This window comes from Acomys minous (genome assembly GCF_964271855.1).
Source record: "Acomys minous genome assembly, chromosome: 15".
NCBI classification, from domain to species: Eukaryota; Metazoa; Chordata; class Mammalia; order Rodentia; family Muridae; genus Acomys; species Acomys minous.
This window is the reverse complement of record NC_140497.1, coordinates 102,340,752-102,359,082: the sequence shown is the minus strand read 5'-3', so window position 1 is coordinate 102,359,082 and position 18,331 is coordinate 102,340,752. Positions and strand designations below refer to the sequence as shown.

At 55.3% G+C, this 18,331-nt stretch overlaps 1 protein-coding gene across 1 annotated transcript; it reads left to right on the top strand.

The window, feature by feature from the left end:
* The first annotated feature begins 293 nt into the window (after window positions 1-293).
* Window positions 294-18,312, top strand: ATP13A1 (ATPase 13A1). The gene is made up of 26 exons (XM_084758070.1): window positions 294-726; window positions 2,918-3,007; window positions 3,123-3,313; window positions 6,474-6,546; window positions 6,706-6,861; window positions 6,940-7,009; window positions 7,086-7,192; window positions 7,608-7,737; window positions 7,835-7,890; window positions 8,301-8,427; window positions 8,497-8,634; window positions 8,732-8,852; window positions 9,192-9,349; window positions 9,601-9,776; window positions 9,851-9,961; window positions 10,670-10,795; window positions 11,961-12,069; window positions 13,309-13,508; window positions 13,587-13,683; window positions 15,661-15,821; window positions 15,892-16,006; window positions 16,135-16,331; window positions 17,290-17,432; window positions 17,564-17,675; window positions 17,757-17,900; window positions 17,982-18,312. Exons 1-26 carry the CDS (start codon window positions 340-342, stop codon window positions 18,090-18,092), a joined length of 3,606 nt encoding a protein of 1,201 aa, XP_084614196.1. The 5' UTR covers window positions 294-339; the 3' UTR covers window positions 18,093-18,312.
* Window positions 18,313-18,331: the final 19 nt, after the last annotated feature.

Here is an 18,331-nt window from a genome sequence, read left to right as displayed (position 1 = left end):
TAGCTGGTGACAACGACTGGCTCTTCCGTTTCAGATTCTCTCGGTGATGTCAAGCCCGCCCTGCCTGCCTAGTCTTTTCCGGTCTTAGTCCGGCGTGGCAGCCCTTAGCAAGCCGATTAGGACCTTGGATTCGTTCTCTGTCATGGTAGCGCCCTTACTCCTTCCAGCCACAGCCAGTCATGGCGGCGCCCTGAGCGGACACTTCCCGATCTAATTAGCGCTTTACCTAAGCGCTTCCTATTCCCGAGGCCATTCGCGGTGGCGCTCAGGCCTCACCGGAAGTACCATACCGGAAGTGAGGCGGTGCCTCGGCCGGAAGACAGTGCAGCGCTGGGAAAGATGGCGGTGGTGGGCAACGCGGTTCCTTGCGGGGCCCGGCCTGGCGGGGCCCGGAGCAGCGGACCTCCTCAGCCCGGGCCGCAGCCGAGGCCGGTCCTGGCTGCTGGGCCAGCGCTCATAGCGAGCGGCGACGAACTGGTGGCCGCAGTGTGGCCATACCGGAGGCTGGCGCTTCTGCGGCGCCTCACCGTGCTGCCGTTTGCCGGGTTGCTATACCCAGCCTGGCTGGGCGCCGCCGCCAGCGGTTGCTGGGGCTGGGGCAGCAGCTGGACCCAGATCCCTGAGGCCGCGCTGCTGGCGCTCGCCACCATCTGCCTCGCACACGCACTCACTGTCCTGTCGGGGCATTGGTCTGTGCACGCGCACTGCGCGCTCACCTGCACCCCGGTAAGTGCGCGCGCACGACCCCGAGAAGGACCAAGGTACAAAAGGGCCTTAGTGGGGGCGGGGAGGGGGGTTCCGGGGCCTACAGCGGGCTTGCGTGTCCAGAGTCAGGTCTGCAGACCTCAGCTGCAAGACCCGAGTCTCTATGGGCGCCCTCTGCCCTCTCGTCTGTGGCTCAGGGCTAAGTCTGACCTCACTGTGACTCGCCATGCGACTGTGGTGTGGTCGTTCTAATTCACAAGGAACCCCTGGGCCAGACTTAGCAGGACCCATATGTTACTGCTTGTGTCAATTGTTTTCTTAACTCCCATATGGCGTTATTCTTGGAACCAGCCCTGCGTTCCTTGTCCTTTGTCTCCCACAATGTTTCTCTTTTCTTTCCCTTGCCTCGGCTAGGACTCACAGAGATCCGCACACCTCTGTCTCCAGAGTGTTGGGGTTAAAAGCCCGTGCCACCAAATCTGGCTCCTACTTTTTTTTTTTAAGTGTTAGGCTTGACCTGTGGGGTAATACCCCTAATCTATAAACATGGCCCAATGTTCAACCTCTGTCCCTTGCTAGACCACAAGGAGAGTGCAGTTTAATCTGGTGCTGCTAAAAATGGGCAGGAGCTAGGTGTAAGTGACCTAATAGCTTAGAGTTTCATGCTGTTTGTCTGTAAGATAACGGTGGTTAAGGGGAGGGCTTGTCAGGGTATGCAGGGAGATGGTACAGTGACCCCCAAGTTCAGAATTCTATAGATAGTGCCACTACAGGAAGCAGTGACCATAAGGGACTCTAGGTTGGCTGGTAATACCCAGGGACCACCAAGCTTGAAGCACCAATATCTGCTCAAGGCAGCCTCTTTTCTAATTCTGGCTCTGGGTTGGTCCTCAGGAAAGAGAGGCAAGTGTCAAAGACTGCAGAAAAAAACCAGAATACCCTCACTCGCGCCCTGGGTAGCTCTGGGTGCATATTGAGGCCTCAGTACAGAGAGTGCACCGTGTTGTCTCCTTCATTCATATTTATCCTTCAGAGTGGACCAGATTTCTGTGCTTGGCTTGGGGAGTGGGGTGGGGCAGTGCCGGACACGCAAATCCTAGCATTCTCTCTGCCTTTTGGGCTGTAGCTAAACTTCTGTAGCTGAGAACTTCCTGGCCTAGGATGGGGAAGTGAGTGGGAGGGGCTGAGCGGCCTTCGGTGTGGGTTTCAGTTTCTGTAAAGTGAAAGCTGAAACACCTCTTTCCAGGGTCACTGAGGGCAGCTAAAATAACCCGTAAAGTGCTGCCTGCCACTGGCCAGCACCCTACATGGCACCTTAGGTCTGTCTTCCACTGTGTAGTTGAAGCTCGCTGTTGTGTCTTTGTTTCTCTTTTTTCTGTGCCTTCTTACGCGTTCCTTCAGGGCCCCCACTGTGTGTCCCACCTCCACCTCCAGTCATTGCCAGGCCTAGCAAAGACAGCTCATGGGGGAGAGTTTCTTGTGTCAAGAAAGTAGCGTGGATAAAAAAAAAAACAAAACACTGGGGAAGAAGGCGGACTCATTTGTTGCTGCAGAAGACAGCACTAAGAGGGTTCCCAAGGGACTCTGGATGGGGTCACCTGGGCTCCAGAGCAGGTGATGTTTAAGCATCAGCCTGAAGAGATCAAGGGAGCTAAGGTCTCAGTGTGTGTGCTCTGTGCAAGGGAAGTGTGGAGGAAGGAGGCATGACCAACCTCGTGACGTCATAACACAATGACGTCCTCAGCGTCATTCCCTCTGGGGAACCCTCATGATTAAGTTACCAAGAGAAGAAAAATCTCATGGTGGGTGTTTTAAGCATGCTCACAGTTTGGCTGCGTGTGCCCGCCCGCAGGCTGTAGGTGGGACAGGCTCAGATGCCAAAATTCTTCACCTAGATACAGGCAAGCTGAGTGTCCAGTGGACTAGGGAGCAGTAAGCAAGCCGGCGGCAGCCAGTGTGGTGGCAAGTGGGCTATGGCAAGATGCGGGTCATGTGACAAGAGAGCACGCTAGGTGCTCCTTATGGATTTAAGTTCAGTGTCAGAATCCTGGGTGGTGAGTGTGCCCTGGATATCAGCTTTATATTACAAAACCAATGACCAAGTAGAGTGTGGCCAAGCCAGCACTGGAGCCTGGAGATAGTCCTCTGCCCTGTGAGGGGCGTGCGTTACTGGCTTAAGGAGGGCTCAGTAACAACCTTTGGTGTTTGACAGGAGTATGACCCCAGCAGAGCAACCTTTGTGAAGGTGGTGCCTACTCCCAACAATGGCTCCACTGAGCTGGTGGCCCTGCACCGTGACAAGGTAGGTAGGGATACATACCCTGCAGGGTAGCTGGGACAGGCACTTGGGTGATATTCCTGAGACCAGTGTTCCCCAGGGCAGGGGGCATCTGCCACAAACATGCCTTGCACTCCAGGGTGAAGATGGGCTGGAGGTGCTGTCATTTGAATTCCAGAAGATCAAATATTCCTATGATGCGCTGGAGAAAAAGCAGTTCGTCCCAGTGGCCTTCCCAGTGGGACATGCCTTCTCCTACTATCAGAGCAGCAGAGGCTTCCAGGAAGACGCGGAGATTAGAGCTGCAGAGAAGAAATTTGGGAGCAACAAGTGAGTCTCTGTCCGCCCCGTGGAGCCCCATGCAGGGCTGCTCTGCTCTGCTCCTGGTCATGGAGCCCTGGCAATAGGGCAGAAGGCTTTGCTTTTTAACCCAAAATGCTAAGTGGCTGTTGCCTGATTTGAGAAACCTCTGCTCCAGTTTCCTCTCAAACTTGTCTGCCAACAGGACTTACAAAGGGCCAGGAGTTGGGAGCCTCTGTGGTGTGAGACCTTGGTTAGGGACGCTGTCCTGTCCTCACCTCAGTGACCTGTTCTCCTTTTGTCTGTTTTGTGGCTCTTGTAATTCCCCTCTTGATTTGGGGGAGGGGGTGTAGGGCTGCATGTTTGTGCAGATATACATGGAGGCTGGAGGCCAGCTTCCTCGGTGTCATCCAGGAACTACCCACCTTGTTTTCTAAGGCAGGGTCTCTGAATTGCAGCTCACTAAATAGACTTACTGAGTAGCAACAGCAGCAGTCCTGGCTCTGCCTCCCCATGCCTCCATTATCGGTTTGTACCACTGCACCTGCCTTCCTCACATGGCTTCTGGCACTTAGACTTAGGTCTTCATGCTTCACACACACACACATACACACACTCCCGACCCCCACTCCCCCCGGCAAGGTCTCTCTGTGTAGCCCTGGCTGCCCGGGAACTCTCTTTGTAGACCAGGCTGGCCTCCAACTCACAGACATCCGCCTGCCTCTGCCTCCCGAGTGCTGTGTGGGACCCCACCACCTGGCATACCTTGAAATGTCCGTTCCACTTTATGCTCATGTGCGTCTCAGCACACTGGAAATGGTGATGCTGCGCGGTTGGTGGGGTTGGAGTCCTGCTTAGTGGTTGAGTGCTTGCCTAATGGGCTAGAATGGATCCACCCACACACTGCAGAAGGAGACACTGAGCGCATAGGTGCCTGCCTCATCCTGGGTCTGACGACAGGTGCTCCGTGAGGGCTTCCTTCTTTAGTCTCTCACTAACCTGAGGTGCTGACACGCAGCTGGCAGAGGGCACGACAGAGCTGGGCCGCAGACCCACCGTTTGCCCCAATACTGGTGCTTAGTCAGGGAACCTGTGGCCATCTTAGGAGGTTGTTTTCCCCCCTGGGGTGCTGTATGTGGAGCCTGGTGCCTGCAGCATGCTAGACGGGAGTCCTGCCACTGAGCCACAGCCCTAGCTGCCCCCAAGGTTCTTTCATGACTCAGTTGCTTTTCAGGAAATGTAACTTACCACATGCAGTACTGAGTTAGAAGCATCATTTGCTGGTCTCCAACCGTGCGTTAACCACATGAATGGCCTGGGATACATTCTTATGCTGTCATTGTGGGTGTTTTTGTTTTTTAAACTGTGGGATATTGTGTGGTTTCCTCTTCTCAATTCTCAAGTTCCACCATGTGTGAGTGCCCTTGGATTTTGATTTTGTTTTTTTGTTTTGTTTTGTTTTGTTTTGTTTTGTTCCCCCAAGACAGGGTTTCTCTGTGTAGCTTTGCCTGTCCTGGACTCACTTTGTCCACCAGGCTAGCCTCAAACTCACAGCAATCTGCCTGCCTCTGCCTCCTGAGTGCTAGGATTAAAGGCGTGCACCACCATACCCAGCTGCGCTTGGATTTTCAAAGTAGAGCCAAAGAGGCCCAAGTCAGTCTGGGTGGCCACATGCCCTAGGCCAGGAGATGCCCTAGGGACAAGCTAGTTGATTGAACCCTAGGGCTTATTCAGAAAAATACAACAAAATTTCAAGACTAGCAAGATGGCTTAGTGGGTACAGGCCCCTGTCATCAAGTGTGGCAACCTGCGTTTGACCCCAGGACCCAGATAGTGTAAGGAGAGAACAGCTCCTCTAAATTCTCCTCTGATCACCACACATGCACTGTATCACACACATGCACTGTGTTACACACATGCACTATATCACACACATGCACTGTATCACACACATGCACTGTATCACACACATGCACAGTATCACACACATGCGCTGTATCACACACATGCGCTGTATCACACACATGTACTGTATCACACACATGCACAGTATCACACACATGCACTGTATCACACACATGCACAATATCACACACATGTACTGTATCACACATGCGCTGTATCACACACATGCACAGTATCACACACATGCACTGTGTCACACACATGCCACCCTTCCCACTTATCAACAAAAGACATTTTTAAGAGGGCCTTGCATTGTAGTGCACATCTTTAATCCCAATCCTCAGGAGGCAGAAACAGTTGTATCTGTGAGTTCTAGGCCAGCCAAGGATACATCGTAGGAATGTGCTTCAGAAAGAGAGGGGGGGGGAAGGAAAGGAAAGGAAAGGGGGGAAGTCCTAGTTGTAGAAGTGGGGCTGGCCAAGCACAGGGGTGTACACTCGTAATCCCAGTACTCAGGGAGGCAGAGGCAGGCAGATCTCTCAGAGTTCCAGGACAGCAAGGGGTATTACACAGAGAAGCCTTCTTTGGTTTTTCGAGACAGGGTTTCTCTGTGCAGCCCTGGCTGTCCTGGACTCACTCTGTAGACCAGGCTGACCTCGAACTCACAGTGATCCACCTGCCTCTGCCTCCAAGAATGCTGGGATTAAAGGCGTGCGCCACCATGCCTGGCTTGAAACCCTGTCTCAAAACGCCAAAAAGAAGAAGAAGAAGAAGTTGGGGTTGGAGTTCCCCTAACAATTACAGATGGGGGAGTTCCATCCCCACCGCCACATACGCTGATGATGGTGACACGATCTTCCCAGCACATGAAGGTGGAGGAGGAGAGATGAGTTCAGAGCTCTGTAGCCCTGTAAGGGATTTGGGGACAGCCTGGGCTACTTGAGAACCTGTTTCAGAGAAAGAACATCCAGTTCCAGTGGGGCTTGGGCTCTGTCACCAGGATCCTCGGCTTCCAGGCAGCTGTAGTGACCGTGCTCTGGGGTGGGTGGTATTGGGAAGAGCCTGTCATGGGCTCAGCAGGGGCTCAGTTGGTAAAGCAGCAGCACATGGTCAGCCAATCTGTGCCTGGCAAGTGAGCAGGCGAGGAAGAGCAAAGTTGAGTGTAGCCTCCCACCTTGGGTGTCTTGTGTCGGTAGACGCCTGCAGAGGTTTCCAGCTGGAGGTGATGGGGCAGGACCTCCACATCTTCAGCCTCATCCAGGAATTTGGGTGTGGTCTTTTGCAGGGCCGAGATGGTGGTTCCTGACTTCTCTGAACTTTTCAAGGAGAGAGCCACAGCCCCTTTCTTCGTGTTTCAGGTAACACAACAGTTCTGGCCCTTGCACCGCTCCTTGGGCTGCATTAGCACAAGTGAGCCTGGCTGCGACTTCCAACCGCCTCTCCCTGCCCTCAGTGGTGTTAGTTTGTCGGCGGGGTTCTGGGCACAGGCCACTGGCTGACGTGCCGCTGGCCCTCAGGTGCTCTGCGTTGGCCTCTGGTGCCTGGACGAGTACTGGTACTACAGTGTCTTCACTCTGTCCATGCTGGTGGCTTTCGAGGCTTCCCTGGTGCAGCAGCAGATGAGGAACATGTCAGAGATCCGAAAGATGGGCAACAAGCCCCACACGATACAGGTGTGGCTGCTGGGGCAGGTGGAGGGTGGGCGCCATGTGCGCTCTATGCTGACGGACTTTCTCTGCTCACACGCGCAGGTCTACCGCAGCCGAAAGTGGAGGCCCATGGCCAGTGATGAGATTGTGCCTGGGGACATTGTGTCCATCGGTGAGGCAGCATTCCCCTCCCTCCAAGCAGAAGTGTACCTTAGCTCGTGGCTGACCCTCCTGCCTGCACCTTGCAGGCCGCTCCCCCCAGGAGAACCTGGTGCCGTGCGATGTACTTCTGCTGCGGGGCCGCTGCATCGTAGATGAGGCCATGCTCACTGGGGAATCCGTGCCGCAAATGAAGGTGACGGACGGGGTGTTTAGCTCACTCCCCAGTTCATGAGGGCATAGGGCAGGAGCAGCCAGTGGCTGGGACACATGTGGAGGAGGCAGGTGGTCTGGACTCAGTGACGTCGATGTGGGGGGTCCAGGTGGAGAGAGACCATGCTCCTCAGTTGGGATGGGTGTGGAGAGTCCTCCTAGAGTCTCTGGACAAGAGGAGGTACTCCTCATGCAGGCCACAGGGCATTGACTTCACAGGTCCTTAGAGGGGGAGACACCTGCCAAGGGTGGATGGGTGTTACTGGTCTAGGTAGGGGACACACATGGAAGTCAGGCAAACCGATGGGGGCCAGCCCTCCAGGCACGCAGCCTACTGATGGAGCAGCTGCGGAGGCTAAGGGGAGGCAGTCATCCGAATCTGACGTGTCCTTTCTCAGGAGCCCATTGAAGACCTGAGCCCAGACCGTGTCCTGGACCTGCAGGCTGATGCCCGGCTGCATGTCATCTTTGGGGGCACCAAGGTGGTACAGCACATCCCTCCACAGAAGGCCACCTCAGGCCTGAAGCGTAGGTGCCTCAAGGGTGTCTTGGGTGCCCTGCACCTGCTATAGCGTGAAGAAGGTGGAACAGGGTGCTCACGACACACCTCTGCTTCTGTCCTCAGCGGTCGACAGTGGATGTGTGGCCTACGTCCTGAGAACTGGGTTCAACACATCCCAGGTAGGGACCTTGATTACACGTAAGAGGGCCCGAAGTGTGCGATGGACCCTTCTAGAATGCTGGCTCTGAGGCTAGTGCAGGCCTGCTTTCCCTGGGCTGAACTAGCAGTGAGTGTGCCCAAGGTAATCTGGCTGTTACCATTCCAGGAGAGGGGTGCTAATTGAGGTGCTCTGCTGAAGCCTTCTGGCTTCTTTGCACTTCCCTGCCCTGCCCTCTGGCCCTGTGGACCTATGGCCGGCTTCCTTAACTCTTGGTGTAAGCCTGTCTGGGGCTCTTGTCTGCCTGCTGCTTGGTCTGAGGCAGGCTTTGCTGTGCCCTAGAAAGAGAAGCCAGCCACAGTGCTCTCAGGGAAGGGAGGCCGCTGTTTCCTACAGACCTCCCAGGAAGGCTGTGTTCCCCCATCCCTTCAGGGCAAGCTGCTCCGTACCATTCTTTTTGGGGTGAAGAGGGTCACTGCAAACAACCTGGAGACCTTCATCTTCATCCTCTTCCTCCTGGTGTTCGCTATTGCTGCTGCCGCATATGTGTGGGTTGAAGGTAAGCGCCCTAACAGCTCCTGTTCCGCGGCCCATCCCTGCCCTGGCCTGCCAGCCCCTGTTTCCACAGGGACTAAGGACCCCAGCCGGAACCGGTACAAGCTCTTCCTGGAGTGCACCCTCATCCTCACCTCAGTTGTACCCCCTGAACTGCCCATTGAGCTGTCCCTGGCTGTTAACACCTCCCTCATCGCCCTGGCCAAGCTCTGTGAGTGCTGAGTGGTTGGTGGGGCATTGTACAGAGCAGGCAGGAGCCTGGAGGGCCCTCCTGACCCCGGGTCCCACCCTCCGCCCTCCATCCCCAGACATGTACTGCACAGAGCCTTTCCGGATCCCCTTCGCCGGCAAGGTCGAAGTGTGCTGCTTTGACAAGACGGGCACCTTGACCAGTGACAGCCTGGTGGTGCGAGGTGTGGCCGGGTTGAGGTGAGCATAAAGGAACTCTGCTCCAACCCCTCCCCTCCAGCAGCCCCTAGCCTGGCCTGAGGTCCCATCACAGAGGGTCCTACGTGCTCAGTGGGAGTAGCATCAGGGTAGGGAGATGGGCGCAGGCCTAGAACAGCCAGCACAGACCTGGTGCCTCCTCTGTGGGACCTCGGGAGTCATCCTTGAGGCTAGTAGCCTCACAAGGCCCACTCCCCGTCCCGAGGTATCCCTGGTGCCCAGCACACTGGGTATTGGCACCTCAGGAGGTAGTGTCTAGTAGAGTTCCAGCTCACCCACTCACCTCTGTCCACCTCTAACCAGCTGTTCCTGTCTTTGCAGAGATGGGAAAGAGGTGACCCCAGTGTCCAGCATTCCCATAGAAACACACCGGGCCCTGGCCTCCTGCCACTCGCTCATGCAGCTGGATGATGGCACCCTTGTGGGTGATCCCCTGGAAAAGGCCATGCTGACAGCTGTGGACTGGACACTGACCAAAGGTGAGGGACTAGCATCTCTCCTTGCTGGGCAGGCCCATGATGGTGACATTCCTCCAGGCTAGTGCCCAGGTTAGCCTCACATCGGTCTCTTCTTGGGTCAGTGTTCAGCCTACCCCGGCTGATCCAGTGTGCCTGTTGTGACCAGCAGGGTCCTGGGGATGCTGGGGGTGGAGAAGCTGGGGCAGAGTGTGGGGGGCTTGGCTGCCTCTCTGGAGCGAAGCCCCTCAGGACTCGTACTTATTTGTTTCCAGATGAGAAAGTATTCCCCCGAAGTATTAAAACTCAGGGGCTGAAAATTCACCAGCGCTTTCATTTTGCCAGTGCCCTAAAGCGAATGTCCGTGCTCGCCTCCTACGAGAAGCTCGGCTCCACTGACCTCTGCTACATCGCGGCTGTGAAGGGGGCCCCCGAAACCTTGCACTCCATGGTGAGCCAGCCCCAACCCTGGGGTTGAGGGGCAGGCGTGGACCAGGCAGTTACGCCCCCCTCTGTTCCCTGCAGTTTTCCCAGTGCCCACCTGACTACCACCACATCCACACTGAGATCTCTCGAGAAGGAGCCCGTGTCCTGGCTCTGGGGTACAAGGAGCTAGGGCATCTCACGCATCAGCAGGTGAGGGCCCGTTAGCCTGGCACGGCCGTGGGAGTGCGTGCCATGATGTGAGCTCCTTCCCTCTGCTCTGGAGTGTCCAGGACACCTCCTCAGGCAAGGCTACCAGGCGTCCCACATCCCACCATTCTTATCCCTGCCACGTGGTCATCAGAGGCTCTCAGGGGTCCATGCCCCTCCACTCCTTTCCTCCGTCCGCCCCACCCTTCTTGCCCACCTCCAACAGCACAGCTGTCCTCTGACCTGCTTCTTGGTCCAGGTCCAGTCTGTTCAACCCTGTAGCCAAGCATCCCTCTAGAACTTACCGTCAGCAGACAGCCTTGACTCTGAAGACATACTCTGGCCAGGACTCAGCCTCTGTCCTCCCGCATGTGCTTGCCTTGCTTCTGGGCCGGGAAAGCCCTGTCTGCCCCGCCTGTCCCCTGGACCTGCACACCTTAGCCTCCGCCTTCACTCTCGCCCCACTGCGCCTTCTGCTGTCCTTCTCACCTGCCTTCTACTTGTGAGCACCCTGAGGGTGGTGGCCTTGCACACCCACTTTTGAACTGAGCCACAGAGGGCTTTGCCGTGTCCATACCCACAATCCTAACTGGGTCTAGGCCGCAGTTGCTGAGGCTTGTGGGCTGCTCTCCTCACTGGCTTCCGCTCTGGGGCATGAGAAGAGGCTGTGGGAAGCACAGAGAGTGAAGGTACCTCCCTGTCTGTCCACAGGCCCGAGAGGTCAAGAGGGAGGCGCTGGAGTGCAGCCTCAAGTTCGTGGGCTTCATCGTAGTCTCCTGTCCACTCAAGGCTGACTCAAAGGCTGTGATCCGCGAGATCCAGAATGCATCCCACCGGGTATGAGCAAAGCAGGAGTGTTGCTGCAGGGCAGGGAGGTGGCTGCAGAGGACTGTGCCAGCCTCTGGGTCTCAGCAGTGAGGAGACCTCAGGTTCTAAGCTCACAGTAGGTGTAGCAGGTGCTCAGAACTGTAGCATGGCCCTTCCTGCAACACACATTAGCTCCTCAGACCTTCTGTGACGATGAGACAGAAGCTGGAGGTAAGATTTCCTTTTGAACGACAGGGTTCCATGGAACCAGGCTGCCCTTGAACTTGCTGCACAGGCAAGAATGAGCCTGAGCCCTTGGTTCTCTTGAGCTCTGGGATGGCAGCTCTGCCTGGATGAGCACCAGGTCTTCATAGAGAGACCCTGTCTCAAAAGCAGAAAGGGAGATGGAGTTGGTGCAGCAGTTAAGAGCAGTTGCTGCTCAATCCTGAGGACCAGAGTTTGGGTCTCAGCACCATAAAATAGCTATAACTTATACAGTGAGGGACCTGCCATCTCTTCCAAAGGAGCATACACCTGGTCATGTAAACACAGTAAAAGGAATTATTTCAGGAAGCAGTGAAGTGTGACTCAGCATGCATGTGCTTAGTGTGTGATGAGCAGCCCTGGCTGCCAGCTCGGCCTCACGGCTAATAGCCCTGCCGTTTGTATAGCAGCCCTGGGTTGACAGATGGTGCTCTCCCATAGAGGTTGGGTCCTTTTCCCTCATCTTTTCTTTTCTTTCTTTTTTTAATTTTTATTTGGGTGCGTTGGTGTTTTCCTGCATGTTTGTCTGTGTGAGGATATTGGATCCCCTAGAACAGGAGTTACAGACAGCTGTGAGCTGCTGTGTGGATGCTGGGAATTGAACTCAGGTCCTTTGGAAAAGCAGCCAGTGCTCCTAACCACTGAGCCATCTCTCCAACCCCCACCCCCGTCCTTTCTTAGGAGGAGCTGTGAGACCAAGATAAGAGTTCTGCCCAGGCTGGAGAGATGGCTCAGTGGTTAAGAGCCCCGCCTGCTCTTCCAAAGGTCCTGAGTTCAATTCCCAGCAACCACATGGTGGCTCACAACCATCTATAATAAGCTCTAATGCCCTCTTCTACAGATAAAGCACTCATATACAATAAATAAATCTTAAAAAAAAAAGTTCTACCCAACAAATCTTTTTTGCTAAGGCCTGTTCCCTGTCTCCTAGGTGGTCATGATCACAGGGGACAACCCACTTACTGCCTGCCATGTGGCTCAGGAGCTGCACTTCATTGACAAGGCCCACACCCTCATCTTGCACCCTCCCTCGGAGAAAGGTGAGGCCAGGTAGCTGGGGCCTTAGTCCAGGACCAGTGTGTTACCACTCTTCACTGCTGATCACAGTTGACGTCAGCCCACTATGGAGGCCTCGGAACATGGGCAGCGTGGTGTGCGGGTGTGATCCCTGAGTCTGTCTGTGTGTTTCCTTACAGCAGGCCTCATGCACACTACCAGAAAGAGGCACTCATGCCTTGTCCTTGCCTAGCTTGGGCTGGGCAGGTCAGTCCTGTGCCATTGCCCAGGGGATTGCCAGCTGCCCAACACTGAGGGTGGCAGATCCCTGGGTGAAAAGGCATGTCATGTCTGTCTGTGCTGTGGGCAGCTCCATGCACGTTGTAGAAGAGGAGGTAAATCACTATACTGCCTGTTGGCATCTTGCTTATAAGCAAGGAGGCTGGGACTCAGAAGTAAGTCCACCTAGCTAGGTGTCAGGGTGCATTCTGGTCTACGCAGTACTTGACACTGAGGCAAGAAGATTGCTGTTAATTTGCTGTTAGATTGCTACACAGTGGCTTCCGGCCAGCTTTTGCATGCATATCTTCTGAGACCAGCCTTAGAACCAACCCTTCCTGCAAAAGTAAGTAAATCCACTTCTTACTCAGGTCACTTGATGGCTCTCAGTGCAGGAGCAGTGGGTACCCGATGCAGGGTGGAGGAATGAAGGTGTTAGTGCGCCACCTCGGCAGACTTCCAGACCCCGCCCCCTGCCTCTCAAGAGACCCTGGTCACCACACTGCTCTGTTGCCCCCAGGTCTCCATTCTGTCCTTGGATGCCATGTTCTTGGCCTAAGCGTTATAGACAGGTGACCTGAAAGTGATGATCATAACTATTGCTTTATGGGAAAACCAAACAGTGCAGAGTCCTGATGAGTGACCTCCCTCAGCCTGGCCCTGGATGGGAGCTGCGGAAATAAAAGTGGGTCCCATGGCCTTAGCATGGGAGGGATCCTGGTTGCAAGAGGAGCCGGGCTCAGGCTGGCAGTGCAGAGAGCTGTTAACCAAGGGGCCAGTGTCAGGTAACTTGTGCAGTCAGAAGGTGGCTTGACTGCTGAGAGCAGGCCTTCTGTGCTGACACCCAGGCCCAGCATACGGCTGCTGCAGCAAGGCTCGGGCTCCTCACCTGTCCCTGAGGGTCTTGTGCCTGTTCCCTGTGAAATGCCCAGAGCAGGGCCAGGTTCTGGGTGAGGCTGTGGTGGATCAGGTGTACCAACCCTAACCACAGATGTGACCCACAGGCCAGCCGTGTGAGTGGCGATCCATTGATGGCAGCGTCGTGCTGCCTCTGACCATGGGCTCCCCCAAGGCACTGGCCCTGGAGCACGCACTGTGCCTCACAGGTGACGGCCTGGCTCACCTGCAGGCTGTGGACCCCCAGCAGCTGCTCCGCCTCATCCCTCATGTGCAGGTGTTTGCCCGTGTGGCCCCCAAGCAGAAGGTATGTGCAGGACCCTGGGGTTGCCACCGGGGGCCCTGGGGAAGCTGCAGCCCCATTTATCTCATGTCTACCATGCAGGAATTTGTCATCACTAGCCTGAAGGAGCTGGGTTATGTGACCCTCATGTGTGGAGATGGCACCAATGATGTGGGAGCACTGAAACACGCAGATGTGGGTGAGCTCCGATAGCTGGGAGCTGCGGCTCCTTCACTTCTGGGGTGGGGACATCCCACTTGCCCTGTTGCTCAGAGACAGGAGCATTGTGGCTCCTGTCAGAATCCTCCAAGGAGAGGTCAGGGGTGTGGCTCAGCAGTAGATGACTTCTTTTTATGTACAAAGTCCTGGATTTTATCCTGAACATAATTTTAATTGCTGTCCTCCCTGGGCACTGGCACTCATGTAGGCAGAGCTCAAGAGAATCAAGGACTCAGGCTCATTCTTGCCTGTGCAGCAAGTTCAAGGGCAGCCTGGCTCCATGCAGCCCCGTCGTTCAAAGAAGAAATGTTGAAGGGGCTACAGGGTCAGAGACAGGTGCAGGCAGGGGCAGAGAGTAGAAGAGAGAAGCAGTTAGCAATGTTGTTGTGTGGATCTCAATCAGGTGTGGTTGCCCAGGGCCCTGGCAGGACAGGGTAGGCAGTCCTGGACCAAAGGCTGGGCTTTGGTCTTTCTGTTTTTTCCATCTTACCTGCGTTGTCTGGAGTTCTCGCCTTTATAGACTTTTCTCTTGAGTAATTAGTTTCTTTGGTGGCCAGCAGTTTTCCATTCTTTGTTTTAGGGTTCAGTGTGATTTTTTTTTTCCCTTCTTCTTCAATACATTGCTTTCCATGTGGCCCTGGCTGTCCTGGACTCACTTTGTAGGCCAGGCTTTTCTCCAACTCGCAGAGCTCAGCCTGACTCAGCCCCTGATGCTGGGGTTACAGGCGTGTGCCGCTGCGCCTGGCTAAGGGTCTGATGGGATGTTTGTGTTTGTTTGAGCCTGGATCTCACTGTGGTGCCTGGCATACAACTCAAGCCCCAGAGAGATGCAGTAACAACTGTGCCTGCTGTGCATCAGCACGGCATGACACTTCTGAGCTGCTGTGGCTTCTGCTTTCTTTTTTCTTTTTTAACTGTTCACATTTTCATGCTACCAATGCTAGTTTTCTCTCTACAAACTGAAAGCATTGCTTTTTTTAAACGTTGGTTCTGGCCAAGCAGTAGTGACGCAGGCCTGTAATCCCAGCCCTCGGGAGGCAGAGGCAAGTGAGTCTGTGAGTTCAAAGCCAGCCTGGTCTATAGAGGGAGTTCCAGGACAACCAGGGCTACACAGAGAAACCTTGTCTCAGGGTAAAAAGATGGTTCTGGGCCGGGCATGGTGGCGCACGCCTTTAATCCCAGCACTCGGGAGGCAGAGGCAGGTGGATCGCTGTGAGTTCGAGGCCAGCCTGGTCTACAAAAGTGAGTCCAGAGCAGCCAAGGCTACACAGAGAGACCCTGTCTCAAAAAACCAAAAAAAAAAAAAAAAAGATGGTTCTGGGGTTGAATTTGGGGACTTGAGCATGGGTAGGCAGACATTCTCCACTGAGCTACTTCCCCAGTCTGGCTTCCTTTTTTCCTTTTATTTTTTATTTTTTATTTTTTATTTTTTTATTTTTTTTTTTTGGTTTTTAGAGACAGGCTTGCTTTTTCCTTTTTCATCCTTTTTTTTTTTTAAAGATTTATTTATTAGTATGTACACAGTGTTCTGTCTGCATGTACACCTCCAGGCCAGAAGAGGGCATCAGATCACGTTATAGATGGTAGTGAGCCACCATGTGGTTGCTGGGAATTGAACTCAGGACCTCTGAAAGAGCAGTCTTTGACCTTAACCTCTGAGCCAGCTCTCCAGGCCCTCGTCCATTGTTTTAACATGCATTTAATAGTAGTGTTTGTTCATGATGCTGGAGGAGGTGTGCCTGCTGCCACACTGCTGTAAGGGCAGCTCTGTGGGTGGGCTCTCTTCATGTTCACATGAACGCCCGGCATGGGCGGGAGATGTTTCTATTTGACCAGCCATTCACCAGCAAAGCCAGGCGCCAGCCCCCAGGGCCTGGAGAAGCACGGAGGTGGGCGCTGGCTCAGTCTGCTGCCTGCACTTGGGCTACTTTCCATCCTCCTTCCCCATGGTTCTCAGGTGTAGCCCTCCTGGCCAACGCCCCTGAGAGGATTGTAGAACGGCGGCGACGGCCACGGGACAGTCCGGTCCTGAGCAACAGTGGCCCCAGAGTCTCCTCCAGATCAGCCAAACAGAGGTCCACACTCCTGTCCTCTGAGGAGCCACCAACCTCTCACAGGGTGAGTGTTTGGATTAGAAATGCCCACAACCCTTGCTAGCCAGGCCTGACCCCTGCTGCCCACTCCACAGGACCGCCTGAGCCAGGTGCTGCGGGACCTGGAGGACGAGAGCACCCCCATTGTGAAGCTGGGGGATGCCAGCATCGCAGCACCCTTCACCTCCAAGCTCTCCTCCATCCAGTGCAGTGAGTCCCAAGCACCTAGCCCTGCGCATGCCTGGAGCCACGCTCACCCAGCACCCTGCCCAGTCATGCCCAGAAACACACCTGTACCTACCTAGCCCCCTGCCTACTCATGCCCTGCTTTCCTACAGTCTGCCACGTGATCAAGCAGGGCCGCTGCACACTGGTGACGACACTGCAGATGTTCAAGATCCTGGCCCTCAATGCCCTCATCCTGGCATATAGCCAAAGTGTCCTCTACCTGGAAGGTGTGAAGTTCAGCGACTTCCAGGCCACCTTGCAGGGGCTGCTGCTGGCCGGCTGCTTCCTCTTCATCTCCCGCTCCAAGGTGTGCCCTGGACCACCTAGGGCTGGCCACAGGGCATTTCAAGAGTTCATGTGGACTGGAATTGTCATCCCCAGGTTATGGACAGTTTAGAGCCCAGAGGCAGGAGTGTCCCTGAGACTGTCTAAGACAGGCAGGCAGGGACAGACCTGGCTGGCTGCCAGTGACAGCGCATAGCTTAGGGTATACTGTGAGCTTGGGGTTCAGGCAGGTCACAGCCCCAGAGCAAAGGAAATGATGAATGAGAGCAAGCAGAGGACACACAGTGCTGTGAGGGGGGAAAGTGTGTCACAGGCTTCAGGGGCTAGCCTCAGGGGCAGCCAGGGAGGCCTCCTGAGGAAAGGGTGCTGCCACAACCAGGAGTCTGCGCTGGTCATTGATGTGGTGAAATGGAGGTCCCAGTGGCCCTAGGGTCTATGTGTCAACTTCCCATAGAGGTGAGGAAAGGCAAGGCTGCACAAAACACTTGAAACAAAAGATCTGGCCAGCCTAGGCTTCTAGAAGTTTCAGGCCATATTCAGAGCTACTCACCTCACAGCAGCTAAAAGAAGACAATCCTGTGTGGGATTGTCCCCACGGCTGTACGCCCTTTATGCTGGCCCCGCTGTCTAAACTTTTTTCAGCCCAGGGATGAGGTCAGAGCCTTAGGGATCCAGTCACTTTCCAAAGCCCTACCATAAGATGTTCCCTGGGTCTTCTGGGGACATTTCACACCCCACCCTAATAGGCTAGCAGGCTGGACCAGGCATGTCCCTGGGCCCTAGGCTCTCGATCTTCTTCTGGGTGGAGAGAGTAAATCTGTCTCCTGACAGTCCTCCATTGCTGCCATGGAGTACAGACTACTTAGGGCACAGACAACCCTGGGTCAGCATCAGACGAGATACCTCGGGTGCAGGAGCGTCCTCTCACTGCCCGTGGGCGGAGTGAGCTAGCTCTGACTGTCGGTCCTGCCTGCCCACAGCCTCTCAAGACTCTTTCCCGGGAGCGGCCCCTGCCCAACATCTTCAACCTGTACACCATCCTCACGGTGATGCTGCAGTTCTCCGTCCACTTCCTGAGCCTCGTCTACCTGTACCGCGAGGCCCAGGCGCGCAGCCCTGAGAAGTAAGTGAGTGGGGTTCCAGGAAGAGAGGAGGGCAGAGGCAGCTGCCCAGGCCCTGGCTGTGTCGGGGCAGCAGGAAGCCACAGAGGGCACCTGAGCAGCAGAGCGGTGCTGACACCCATGTGCCCTGCAGGGAGGAGCAGTTTGTAGATCTGTACAAGGAGTTTGAGCCGAGCCTGGTCAACAGCACTGTGTACATCATGGCGATGGCTATGCAGATGGCCACCTTCGCCATCAACTACAAGGTGAGACCCCGCGTGCCGCCCACAGCCCCCTGGCCTACTGCTGCTCAGCCCTCCGCAAGCGGCCATGTGTTTTCCTCACAGGGCCCACCCTTCATGGAGAGCCTGCCTGAGAACAAGCCCCTGGTGTGGAGCCTGGCGGTGTCAGTGCTGGCCATTGTTGGCTTGCTTCTTGGTTCCTCACCTGACTTCAACAGCCAGTTCGGCCTGGTGGACATCCCTGTGGAGGTGAGTGCTCTGAGCAGTAGCCCCTGGCTCCGCCAGCCTGGCTCAGCCACTGGCCCCGCTCACCTACCTCCTCCTTGACAGTTCAAGCTGGTCATCGGCCAGGTCCTGGCCCTGGACTTCTGCCTGGCACTCCTGGCTGACCGTGTCCTACAGTTCTTTTTGGGGACCCCAAAGCTGAAAGTGCCTTCCTGAGATGATGGTGCTGGCATCCACCATCTACCTTGGCTGCCGCTGGGCAGGAGCACCACCATTGCCCCAGGAGGGAACACCGCTCCCCTCTCCACGGTGAGGCCTCCCTGCCTTGCTCTTGGAAGACTGAGCTGGGACCCTTGTGGGCATCCGCTGGCCGGGCTAGCGGAAGAAGCAGTCCTAGCTAGCACCTTTGGTAAATAAATCGACGTCTGCAATTTTATGAAGCCTCCCTTCACTTG